This window comes from Piliocolobus tephrosceles, chromosome 1 (genome assembly GCF_002776525.5).
Source record: "Piliocolobus tephrosceles isolate RC106 chromosome 1, ASM277652v3, whole genome shotgun sequence".
Taxonomy (NCBI): Eukaryota; Metazoa; Chordata; class Mammalia; order Primates; family Cercopithecidae; genus Piliocolobus; species Piliocolobus tephrosceles.
In genome coordinates, this window is record NC_045434.1 from 190,075,512 (window position 1) to 190,089,169 (window position 13,658).

Below are 13,658 nucleotides of genomic sequence, written 5' to 3' on the forward strand. Positions count from 1 at the left end.
CTGGAGTGCAATGGTGCGATCTCAGCTCACTGCAACCTCCGCCTCCTGGGTTCAAGCAATTCTCCTGCCTTAGCCTCCCAAGTAGCTGGGATTACAGGCACCCGCCACCAAGCCCGCCTAATTTTTGTATATTTAGTAGAGAGGAGGTTTCACCATGTTGACCAGGCTGGTTTTGAACTTCTGACCTCAGGTGATCCACCCCCCTCGGCCTCCCAAAGTGCTGGGATTACAGGCGTGAGCCACCGCATCCGGCCAACCCTTTCTTTTTTCTTTTCTTTTTTTTTTTGAGACAGTGTCTTGCTCTGTCTCCCAGGCTGGAATGCAGTGGCACAATCTCAGCTTACAGCAACCTCCGCCTCCTGGGTTCAAGTGATTCTCTTTTTTTTTTTTTGAGACAGAGTCTCACTCTGTCGCCCAGGCTGCAGTGCAGTGGAGCCATCTCTGCTTACTGCAAACTCCGCCTCCCAGGTTCACACCATTTTCTTTCCTCAGCCTCTTGAGTAGCTGGGAATGCAGGTGCCCACCACCATGCCCGGTTAATTTCTTGGTATTTTTAGTAGAGATGGGGTTTCACTGTGTTAGCCAGGATGGTCTTGAGCTCCTGACCTTGTGATCCACCCGCCTCGGCCTCCCAAAGTGCTGGGATTACAGGTGTGAGCCACTGTGCCTGGCCTCAAGTGATTCTCTTGCTTCAACCTTCCGTATGACTGGGATTACAGGCACCCACCACCATGCCTGGCTAATTTTTGTGTTTTTTTAGTAGAGACAGGGTTTCACTATGTTGGCCAGGATAGTCTTGAAATCCTGACCTCAAGTGATCCGCCCACCTGAGCCTCCCAAAGTGCTGGGATAACAGGCATGAGCCACCACGCCCAGTCAACCCTTTCTTGGGCAACCCTTTCTTTTATGGCTTCTAAAATAAGATGTCATACTCAGGGAAGGCCTTGTCCACTGAGATTTTAAAATAATTTTCCTATTTTTTTCTATACATTTGAAAAGAAAACTTATTTATTTATTTATTTATTTTTTAATTTTATTTTTTGGAGACGGAGTCTTGCTCTGTCGCCCGGGCTGGAGTGCAGTGGCTGGATCTCAGCTCACTGCAAGCTCCGCCTCCAGGGTTTACGCCATTCTCCTGCCTCAGCCTCCGGAGTAGGTGGGACTACAGGCGCCCGCCACCTCGCCCGGCTAGTTTTTTGTATTTTTAGTAGAGACGGGGTTTCACTGTGTTAGCCAGGATGGTCTCGATCTCCTGACCTCGTGATCCGCCCGTCTCGGCCTCCCAAAGTGCTGGGATTACAGGCTTGAGCCACCGCGCCCGGCCTAAGAAAACTTTTATTGAATAACCTGTGGCCAGGCCTGGTGGCTCACACCTGTAATCCTAGCACTTTGGGAGGCCAAGGTGGGTGGATCTCTTGAGGCCAAGAGTTGGAGACCAGCCTGGCCAACATGGCGAAATGCCATTTCTACTAAAAATATAAAAATTAGGCCAGGCACTGTGGCTCATGCCTGTAATCCCAGCACTTTGGGAGGTCAGGAGATCGAGACCATCCTGGCCAACATGGTGAAACCCTGTCTCTACTAAAAATACAAAAAAAGTTAACTAGACTTGGTGGCATGTACCTGTAATCCCAGTTTGAATCAGGGAGTCGGAGGTTGCAGTGAGCCAAGATCACGCCATTGCACTGCAGCCTGGCGACAGACTGAGACTCTGTCTCAATAAATAAATAAATAAAATAAAATAAAATAATATAATATAAAATAAAATAAAAATTAGATGAGTGTGGTTGTGGTGGTGCATGCCTGTAATCCCAGCTACTAGGGAGGCTGAGAAGAGAATCGCTTTAACCCAGGAATTGGAGTTTGCTTTGAGCCGAGATGGCACCATTGCAGTCCAGCATGGGCAACAGAGTGAGACTCTGTCTCAGAAAGTAAAATGAAGGCTGGGCTCAGTGGCTCACGCCTGTAATCCCAGCACTTTGGGAGGCCGAGGCAGGCGGATCATGAGGTCAGGAGATTAAGACCATCTTAGCTAACACGGTGAAACCCCATCTCTACTAAAAATACAAAAAATTAGCCGGGCGTGGTGGTGGGCGCCTGTAGTCCCAGCTACTTGGGAGTCTGAGGCAGGAGAATGGTGTGAACCCAGGAGGTGGAACTTGCAGTGAGCCAAGATCGCACCACTGCACTCCAGCCTGGGTGACAGAGCGAGACTCCATCTCAAAAAATAAAAAACCAAAAAAAAATCTAAAAAACTTTAATTGAGTCACCTGGAATTAGGTACCAAGGGAAAAAAAAAAAAATCCTTTTTTTTTTTTTTTCCTGAGACAGTCTCGTTCTGTCATCCAAGCTGGAGTGGTGCAATGGTTTGATTTTGACTTACTACAATCTCTGCCTCCTGGACTCAAGTGATCCTCCCACTTCAGCCTCTCGAATACCCAGGATTACAGGTGTGCACCACCATACCCAGCTACTTTTTCATTTTTAGTAGAGGTGGAGTTTCAGCATGTTGGCCAGGCTGGTCTCGAATTTCTGACCTCAGGTGATCTGCCCGACTTGGCCTCCCAAAGTGCTAGGAGTACAGACATGAGCCACTGCACCCAGCCAAAATATATCTTTTACTGAAGTATGATGTACTTGCATAAGAGTGCCCGTGTCATAAGTTAATTTTCAGAAACTGAGTATACTTGTATAAGTAGTATAATAGCAGTTCTCAAAATGTAATCTTTATATTCCTAGGTTTCCCTGTACCTTTCCAGAGGGGCTGTGATGTCAAAACTATTTTCATAATAATACTGAGATGTTACTGTTTTCACTGTGTTGATATTTGTACTGGTGGTATAAAATCAATGGCTGGTAAAACTGGCCCCAGCCTGTAGTCCCAGCTACTCCAGAGGCTGAGGTGGGAGGATAACTTGAACCCAGGAGTTTGAGACTGGGCTCGGTCTTTTGGAGCTATAATTGCACCACTGCACTCTATCCTGGGCTATAGAGCGAGGCTGGGCTCTATCTTTTGGAGCTATAATTGCCCCCACTGCACTCCATCCTGAGCTACATAGCAGGAACCTATCTGTGAAAGAAAAAGCGAAAACAAAATCTCTTGGCCCCTGAGCACAAATAGAGACAGCAGCACCAAACCATATGCTAGAAAGGGTCTCCCTCTGTCTCCCAGGCTGGAGTATAGTGGCGCTGTCATGGCTTGCTGCAACCTTGAATTCCTAGACTCAAGCTGTTCTCCCACCTCAGCCTCCTGAGTAGCTGGGACTACTATCTATATGCCTGGCCACCACACCTACCTAATTCTGTTATTTTTTGTAGAGATGGGATCTTGCCATGTTGCCTAGGCTGGTCTTGAAATCCTGGCCTTAAGCAATCCTCCTGCCTTGGCCTCCCGAAGTGCTGGGATTTCAGGTGTGAGCCACTGCACCTAGCCGTAATGACATTCTTCAGTGAAAATGACTTTTTTTTTTTTTTTTTTTTGAGATGAAGTCTCACTCTGTTGACAGGCTAGAGTGTAGTGGCGCCCTCTTGGCTCATTGCAACCTCCTGCTTCTGGGTGCAAGCAATTCTCCTGCCTCAGCCTCCTGAGTACCTGGGACTACAGGCATGTGCCACCACGCCCAGCTAATTTTTATATTTTTAGTAGAGACGGGGTTTCATCATGTTGGCCAGGATGGTCTCAATCTCTTGACCTCATGGTCTGCCTGCCTCAGCCTCCCCAAGTGCTGGGATTACAGGCATGAGCCACCGTGTCCAGTTGCCTCTTTTTTTTTTTTTAAGTACATGGTAGTAAATTAAACACCTGGGCGAGGTGGCGCATGCCTATAATTCTAACACTGTGGGAGGCCTAAACCGGAGGATTTCTTGAGCCCGGGAGTTCCAGATTAGTCTGGGGAACACAATGAAACACATCTCTACAAAAAAAAAAAAAAAAAAAGCTGGGTGTGGTGGCATATGTGTGTCGTCCTGTAGTCCCACCTACTGGGGAAGCTGAGCCAGAAGGATTGCTTGAGCTCAGAAGGTCAAGGTTGCAGTGGGTTGTTATGCCACTATACTCCCGACCTGGGCTACAGAGTCCCTGACTCCAAATAAAAAAAAAAGGAAAAAGAAAAGAACATTCTTAGGCTGGGAGCAGTGGCTCACACCTATAATCACAACACTTTGGGAGGTGAAGGTGGAAGGATCACTTGAAGCTAGGAGTTTAAGCAACCCGTGCAACCTAGTGAGACCCCCATCTTTTTATAGAAAAAAAAAAAGTAAAAAAAATTAGCCGGGGCCGGGCATGTTGGCTCATGCCTATAATTCCAACACTTTGGGAGGCTGAGGCGGGCGGATCATGAGGTCAGGAGTTCGAGACCAGCCTGGCCAACATAGTGAAACCCCGTCTCTACTGAAAATACAAAAATTAGTCAGGTGTGGTGGCGCATGCCTGTAGTCCCAGCTACTCAGGAGGCTGAGGCAGGAGAATTGCTTGAACCCGGGAGGCAGGGGTTTTGGTGAGCTGAGATCACGCTACTGCACTCCAGTCTGGGCAACAGAGTGAGACTCAGTCTCAAAAAAAAAAAAAAAAAATTAGCCGGGCATGGTGGTGCATGCCTGCAGTCCCAGCTACCTAGAGGCTGAGGCAAGAGGGATCTCTTGAGCCCAGGAGGTCAAGGCTGCAGTGAGCCATGATTGTGCCACTGTACTCCACCTTGGTAGACAGTTAGAACCCGTCTCTTAAAAAAAAAAAAAAAAAGCTAAAGGCCAAGTGCAGCGGCTCACATCTGTAAACATTTTTTTTTTTGTCGTTATTGAAACAGATTCTCACAGTGTTGCCCAGGCTGGAGTGCAGTGGCACCATCTTGGCTCACTGCAAGCTCCGCCTCCTGGCTTCAGGTCATTCTCCTGCCTCAGCCTCCAGAGTAGCTGGGATTACAGGCACCTGCACCACGCCCAGCTAATTTTTTGGATTTTTAGTAGAGACGGGGTTTCACCATTTTGGCCAGGATGATCTTGATCTCCTGATCTCGTGATCCGACTGCCTCGGCCTCCCATAGTGCTGGGATTACAGGCATAAGCCACCAAGCCTGGCCAAAGATATTCTTTTAAAAAAATTGTTTAGGCCGGGCGTGGTGGCTCACGCCTGTAATCCCAGCACTTTGGGAGGCCGAGGTGGGCAGATCACAAGGTCAGAAGATCGAGACCATCCTGGCTAACACGGTGAAACCCCGTCTCTACTAAAAATACAAAAAATTAGCAGGGCGCGGTGGCGGGTTCCTGTAGTCCCAGCTACTCAGGAGGCTGAGGCAGGAGAATGACGTGAACCCGGGAAGCGGAGGTTGCAGTGAGCCAAAATCGCCACTGCACTCCAGCCTGGGCGACAGAGCGAGACTCCGTCTCAAAAAAAAAAAAAAATCTTCAATGAATCAGTAAGAACTATTGATGTTACAAAATCTTAACTTTTAATATTCTGAATAGGTGCCTTTTTAATTGTTGACAAAATAGTGGAAATCTAAAATATTTGAAGAGATTTATTCTACGCCAAATATAAGTGACCATGGCCCCTGACACAGCCCTCTGGAGGTCCTGAGAACATGTGCTCAGTGTGCCCAAGGTGGTCAGGGCACAGCTTAGTTTTATACATTTCAGAGAGGCATGGGACATTAATCAGGTATGTTTAAGAAATACATTGCTTTGGTCCAGAAACGTGGGACAACTCAAAGCCAGGAGGTGAGGGGGGTGGACAGTTGGGGGACCCTCCATGCTATAAGTGAATTTAAACATTTTCGGGTTGATAATGGGTTGAATTTGTCTAAAGACCTGGGATTGTGGCTCATGCCTGTAATAATCCCAGCACTTTGGGAGGCTGAGGCTGGCAGATCATGAGGTCAGGAGATTGAGACCATCCTGGCCAACGTGGTGAAACTCTGTCTGTGCTAAAATACAGAAAAATTAGCCAGGCATGGTGGCGCGCGTCTGTAATCCCAGCAACTCAGGAGGCTGAGGCAGGAGAATCGCTTGAACCCAGGAGGCGGAAGTTGCAGTGAAGCCGAGATCGTGCCATTGCTCTCCAGCCTGACTACAGAGTAAGACTCTGTCTCAAAAAACAAAGACCTAGAATTGATAGAAAGGTAATGTTCTGGTTAAGATAAAAGATTGTGGAGAACAAAGTTCTTTTGAAGTCTGGTTGCCCTTAGAGACAATAGATGACAAATGTTTCCTATTCAGATATTCAGATGTTAGTTAATATCTTTAAGATTGGGAGGGTCTGCAAGAAAAAGATCTAGCTATGTTAATAGAGATTCTTTAAGGATGCAAATTCTCCCCCACAAAGAACAGCTTTGCCGGGCCATTTCTTTCTTTCTTTTTTTTTTTTGAGACAGAGTCTCGCCCTGTCCCCCAGGCTGGAGTACAGTGACACCATCTCGGCTCACTGCAACCTCTGTATCCTAGGTTCAAGCAATTCTCCTCCCTCAGCCTCCCGAGTAGCTGGGATTACAGGTGCCCGCCACTATGCCCAGCTAATTTTTGCATTTTTATTAAAGACGGAGTTTCACCACGTTGGCCAGGCTGGTCTTGAACTCTTGATCTCAGGTGTTCCGCCCGCCTTGGCCTCCCAAAGTGCTGGGATTACAGGTGTGAACCATCAAGCCTGGCCCTGGCCATTTCAAAATATGGCAAAGAAACATGTTTTGGGGTAAAATATTTTGATTTTCTTCCTTCCTTCCTTGTCTTGTATCTTGTAATGTTATGCCTGAGTCAAGTTAGAAAGTAAGTCACCATATATACGGTTAAATAAAACCCTTCTGATGAGAATTTATGATTTGTAGGGCATGACTCCCCAAACCCCTTAGATAGGAATTTGGGCAAGATAAAAAAAAATTAGAGTTTAGTCCTCATAATATTCTGTGTAACAAAATTGGAAGTATGTATAAAGTATTTTTGTGGCATGCTAAGTGTTGATTACTTGTGGAAAAGAACTTCCGTAACTGGCTGGGCTCAGTGGCTAACGCCTGTAATCCCAACACTTTGGGAGGCCGAGGCGGGCGGGTCACCTGAGGTTGGGAGTTCAAGACCAGCCTGACCAATATGGAGAAACCCCATCTCTACTAAAAATACAAAATTAGCCCAGCATGGAGGCACATCCCTGTAATCCCAGCTATTCAGTAGGCCGAGGCAGGAGAATTGCTTGAACCCAGGAGGCAGAGGTTTTGGTGAGCTGAGATCACTCCATTGCACTCCAGCCTGGGCAACAAGAGCAAAATCTGTCTCAAAAACAACTTGTGTAATTGAGTTGTGAGCTGAACTAGCTCCGTTTTTCGTGGAACACTTTCTTTGAAAGAATGAAAGACATGCTATTGTTACTCAGACTTGAGTATTTGGCCTGCTCTATTGCCCAGGTTGGAGGGCAGTGGCAGGATCTTGGCTTACTGCAACCTTGGCCTTCTAGGTTCAAGGGATTTTCCTGCCTTGGCCTTGTGATTAGCTGGGATTATAGGCCCCACCTCCACGCCCAGCTAATTTTTTTTTTTTTTTTTTGTAGAGACGGGGTTTCACCATGTTGGCCAGGCTGGTCTTGAACTCCTGACCTCAGGCGATCCGCCCACCTTGGCGTCCCAAAGTGCTGGGATTACAGGCGTGGGCCACCACGCCCTGCCGGCAGATATTTTCTTGAAAGTGAACAGTGATCTGTCACATCAAGGAAAATAGCTGACAATATTTGTTGGTAATGATAAAATTCAAGGTTTCAAGTCCAATTAGAATTTTCAGGCCTGGTGAGCTAAATCCCAGCACTTTGGGAGGCCAAGGGGTATAGGGAGAACCCGCTCCTGATGTTTAACGTGGGTTCTTTTCTATTTCCTAAGTGTCTCGGCTGGGTTGAGAAATAAAGGGAAAGAGCGCAAGAGAGAGAAATTTTTTTTTTTTTTTTTTTTGAGACGGAGTCTTGCTCTGTCACCCAGGCTGGAGTGCGGTGGCCCGATCTCAGCTCACTGCAAGCTCCGCCTCCCGGGTTCACGCCATTCTCCTGGCTCAGCCTCCCGAATAGCTGGGACTACAGGCGCCCGCCACCTCGCCCGGCTAGTTTTTTTTTTTTGTATTTTTAGTAGAGACGGGGTTTCACCGTGTTAGGCAGGATGGTCTCGATCTCCTGACCTCGTGATCCGCCCGTCTCGGCCTCCCAAAGTGCTGGGATTACAGGCTTGAGCCACCGCGCCCGGCCAAGAGAGAGAAATTTAAAGCTGGGTGTCCAGGGGAGACATCACATGTCAGCAGGATCCGTGATGTTCCACGACCCGTAAAACCAGCCAGTTTTTATTAGGATTTTCAAAAGGGGAGGGAGTGCATGAATAGGGTGTGGGTCACAGAGATCAGGGCGAGATCACAGGACCACCAGATGAGGTGAAATTAAAATTGCTAATGAAGTTTCCACGCACGCATTGTCATTGATAACATCTTATCCGGAAACAGGGTCTGAGAGCAGATAACCTGTCTGACCACAATTTATTAGGTGGGAATTTTCTCATCCTGATGAGCCTGGGAGCACTATAGGAGACCGGGGCTTATTTCATCCCTTTGGCTTCGACCATAAAAGACGGGACGCCTTAAAAAGGGGCGGTCTATAGGCCTACCTTCAGGGCGCATTCTCTTTCTCAGGGATGTTCCTTGCTGAGAAAAAGAATTCAGCGATATTTCTCCTATTTGCTTATGAAAGAGGAGGAATATAACTCTGTTCCTTCCGGCTCACCAGCGGCCAGTTCAAAGTTACCTCTCTTGTTCTCTGAACATCGCTGTTACCCTGTTCTTTTTTTAAGATGTGCAGATTTCATATTGTTCAAACACACATGCTCTACAAACAATTTGTCCAGTTGATACAATCACAGGGTCCTGAGGCGACATTCATCCTCCTCAGTTTACAAAGAAGATGACAGGATTAAGAGATTAAAATAAAGACAGGCATAGGAAATCACAAGGGTATTCATTGGGGAAGTGATAAGTGTCCATGAAATCTTCACAGTTTATGTTCAGAGAGTACAGTAAAGAGAGGTGTAAGAAATTATAAAAGTATTAATTTGGGGAACTAATAAATGTCCATGAAATCTTCACAATTTATATTCTTGTGCCACGGCTTCAATCGGTCCCTCTATTCGGGGTCCCTGACTTCCCGCAACAAAGGGGGACAGATGGCTTGAGCCCATAAGTTCGAGACCAGCCTGGGCAATGTGGCAGAACCCTGTCTCTTACAAAACATTAACCAGGTGTGGTGGTGCATGTCTGTAGTCCTTGCTACTTGGGAGACTTGAGGTGGAAGTATCACTTGGGCCTGGGAGGTCAAGGCTGCAGTGAGCTGTGATTATGCCACTGCACTTCAACCTGGATGACAGAGTGAGACTCTATGTCAAAAAAGAAAACAAAAAGATTCATTCTAAGTGCATAATAGATCAATGGATTTTAATTTCACGGTATGGTAAGTTCATTGTTATGATTATGGATTCCACATTTCAACTAATGTTGAAAAAACTACCATGTTTTGGCCGGGCGCTATGGCTCATGTCTGTAATCCCAGCAGTTTGGGAGGCCAAGAGGGGCGGATTGCCTGAGGTCAGGAGTTTGAGACCAGTCTGGCCAATGTGGTGAAACCCCGTCTCTACTAAAAATATAAAAAAAAAAATTAGCCAGGCGAGGTGGCGCACGCCTGTAATCCCAGCTACTCGGGAGGCTGAGGCAGGGGAATTGCTTGAACCAGGGTGGTGGAGGTTGCAGTGAGCCAAGATTGCGCCACTGCACTCCAGCATGGGCGACAGAGAAGACTCCATCTCAAAAAAAAAAAAACCAAAAAAAAAACTACCATGTTTTGAGTTTTGGTATAATATAAAAAAAGACTATCCATAATTTTTTTTAAAGGCTAGTTAAGTAAAGCAGTGGGAGTGGAGAAGGAACAAAGAAATCTATAACTGGTTATGATAAATTAATTGTAAACATCACTGCACTTGGACCAGCCTATCCACAATTATTTGAAGAAGCTATTACAATGCTCCTCTATTTTCCTTCTGCATATTTGTGAGGTTGGATTTTATTTATGCACTCCAACTAAATGAATATATTGCAAGACATTTAAAATATTTGAAAAAATGCAAAACAGTGCCAGTCTTCGCTAATTTTTTTATTAATAACTTTTAATTTTTTTAGAGATGGGGGCCTTACTCTGTTGCCCACACTGGAGTGCAGCTCACTGCACTCTTAGCTCGCTGCAGCCCAAGCTCCTCGGGTCAGGCAGCCCCCCGCCATCTCAGCCTTCCAAGTAGCTGGGACTACAGGCATGTACTACCACACCTGGTTTTTTAAAAACTTTTTAAGAGATGGAGTCACACTATGTTGTCCAGGCTAGTCTTGAATGCCTGATGTCAATCTGTCCTCCTGCCTTAGCCTCTTCAGTTGCTGGGGTTACAGGCATGAGCCACCGTGACCAGCTAATTTTTTTTAACAATATAGTTACTCTTCATAAAAATACGCAAGGCCAGGATGGTGGTAAGCACTTGAGCCCAGGAGTACTAGGATATATTGTACTATGGTTGTGCCTGTAACTAGCCAATGCACTCCAGCCTGGGCAACATAGGGAAACTCCATCTTTTTTTTTTTTTTTTTTTTTGAGATGGAGTCTTGCTCTCTTGCCCAGACTGGAGTGCAGTGGCATGATCTTGGCTTACTGCAACCTCTACCTCCCGGGTTCAAGCAACTTTTCTGCCTCAGCCTTCCAAGTAGCTGGGACTATAGGCACACGCTACCATGCCGGGCTAATTTCTGTATTTGTAGTAGAGACAGAGTTTCACCATGTTGGCCAGGATGGTCTCGAATTCCTGACCTCAAGTGATCCATCCACCTCAGCCTCCCAAAGTACTGGGATTACAGGCATAAGCCAATGTGCCTGGCCAGCAAACTCCATTTTTAAGATAAATAAATAGAAGCAAAAAAATAAAAATACTCAAATTATGTTCAATAAAATGGGATTGTTATCATTATTATTATTATTTAGATGGAGTCTCACTCTGTCACCCAGGCTGGAGAGCAGTAGTGCGATCTCAACTCACTGCAACCTTTGCCACCTGGGTTCAAGCGATTCTTATGCTTCAGCCTCCCAAGTAGCTGGAATTACAGGGTTGTGCCACCATCCCCAGCTAATTTTTTGTATTTTTAGTAGAGATAGGGTTTCACCATGTTGGCCAGGCTGTTCTCTAACTCCTAATTTCAGGTGAACCACCCACCTCGGCCTCCCAAAGTGCTGAGATTACAGTCGTGAGCCACCACACCCAGCCTATTGTTATTTTTAAATGAATTAATATGTATTTTAAAATATTTCACTTAAAATTTGCAATGTGGTTAATGACAGATATAACCCATATTAACAAAAGCTCTTTGGGGTCTTCAATAATTTTTAAGAGAATAAAGAATTCTGGGCTGAGTTTGGTGGCTCACGCCTGTAATTCCAGCATTTGGGAGGCTGAGGTGGGCGGATCGCAAGGTCAAGAGATCGAGACCATCCTGGCCAACACGGTGAAACCCCATCTCTACTAAAAATGCAAAAATTAGCTGGGTGTGGTGGTGCACGCTTGTAGTCCCAGCTACTTGGGAGGCTAAGGCAGGAGAATCACTTGAACCTGGGAGGTGGAAGTTGCATCGAGACTCTGTCTCAAAAAAAAAAAAAAATAGAATTCTGGAGACTCCAGAATTTGAGAACCACTGCCCTATAGCATTGTGTCACTGTGTTTTAAATTGATTTTTTTTAATTGAAATATAATTTAGTCTGGGTACAGTGGCTCAGGCCTGTAATCCCAGCACTTTGGGAAGCTGAGGTGGGTGGTTCACTTGAGATTAGGAGTTCGAGACCTACCTGGCCAACATGGCAAAATCCCGTTTATACTTAAAAAATACAAATAATTAGCCAGGCATAGTGGTGGATTCCTGTAATCCCAGATACTCAGGAGGTTGAGGTGGGAGAATCACTTGAACCTGGGAGGCAGAGGTTGCAGTGAGCCAAGATCACTCCATTGCACTCCAGCCTGGGCTACAGAGCGAGACTCTGTCCCCCCCCAAAAAAAAAAAAAATATATATATATATACCTGAGTAAGACGCTCAGACCTCACGGTGTAAAGTCCAGTGAGTTTTTATAAATAGATACATATGCTGGGCGCGGTGGCTCAAGCCTGTAATCCCAGCACTTTGGGAGGCCGAGACGGGCAGATCACGAGGTCAGGAGATCGAGACCATCCTGGCTAACACGGTGAAACCCCCGTCTCTACTAAAAAAATACAAAAAAACCAGCCGGGCAGGGTGGCAGGCACCTGTAGTCCCAGCTATTCGGGAGGCTGAGGCAGGAGAATGGTGTAAACCTGGGAGGCGGAGCTTGCAGTGAGCTGAGATCCCGCCACTGCCCCCCCGGCTGGGCGACAGGGCGAACACCCGCCTCAAAAAAAAAAAAAAAAAAAATAGACACATACATGTTGTAACCGACACTCCATCCAATCTATAGAACGTGTCCATCACCAGAGAAAGTTCCCTTTTGCTGTTTTCCAGTCAATCCTCCACTCCCTTTTCTTGAGTAAAACACATGTGTTTTCTATCGCCGTAGCTTAATTTTGCCCATTTTAGTTTTCATATAGATGGAATCACACAGTTTAGATTCTTTTTTTTTTTTTTTTTTTTTTGAGGCGAAATCTTGCTCTGTCACCCATGCTGGAGTGCAGTGGCGCAATCTCGGCTCACTGCAACCTCCGCCTCCCGGATTTAACCAGTTCTCCTTCCTCAGCTTCCTCAGTAGCTGGGACTACAGGTGTGCGCCACCACGCCCAGCTATTTTCTTTTTTTTTTTTTTTGTAAGTGAAGATTAGGTTTCACCATGTGTTGGCTAGGCTGGTCTCAAACCCCTGACCTCGTGATGCACCCGCCTTGGCCTCCCCAAGTGTTGGGATTACAGGCGTGAGCTACTGCCCCCGGCCAGATTCTTTTATGTCTGGCTTCTTCACTCATGTCAAAGGTTAATACAACTGGACATTACTCAGAGCAGTGAAAACAGGTTTTATTTAATAACTACTGAGGGAAAAGAGCTGAGCTCCATTCTGATTTGTGTGGGGATGACTGGGCATTTTAAAGGGAGAGGAGAGAGGGAGGCTTAATAGAGTCAGAGCAGTGAAAAAGTACAAAGATTAGTTTAGCTGTGTCTGATAGCTGACAGTTATGGAAATTAGGATTCTTTCCTCCCACGGAGGCTGGGAGACAAAGGCCCCATCCTTCCCATTGATAATATTTCAAAGGAATGGCCCTTGGGTTTTTGAGAAAGACATTTATAAGTAGTTAAGAGATACATATTCACATTTGTAAGCCCTTTTTAAAAGTACCTGCTCTAAGAAAGGAAATTTAGGGGCCTACATAAGGTGTTTGCTAGAACAAACATATTCTCCCGGCCATGATGCTCTTTTTCAGGCAGGCATTTTAATGATGCACGAAGGGTTAGGCTCATCCTAGGGACCTGACCCTCTCCTTCCCCCACTTTTTTTTTTTTTTTTTTTTTTTCGTTTTTTGAGTTTTGCTGTTGTCGCCCAGGCTGGAATGCAGTGGCGCAATCTTGGCTTACTGCAACCTCTGCCTCCCGGGTTCAAGCGATTCTCCTGCCTCAGCCTCC

General features: G+C 46.1%; 1 protein-coding gene across 1 annotated transcript in view; it reads left to right on the forward strand.

Moving 5' to 3' along the window:
• The window catches only part of ZBTB8OS (zinc finger and BTB domain containing 8 opposite strand), a 35,157-nt gene that overhangs the window by 4,068 nt on the left and 17,431 nt on the right, over positions 1 to 13,658 (forward strand). Inside the window, exons 2-3 of the mRNA XM_031934403.1 lie at positions 5,155 to 5,170; positions 6,386 to 6,396. Coding sequence (XP_031790263.1) covers positions 5,155 to 5,170; positions 6,386 to 6,396 — 27 coding nt within the window. The remainder of the gene's footprint in view (positions 1 to 5,154; positions 5,171 to 6,385; positions 6,397 to 13,658) is intronic.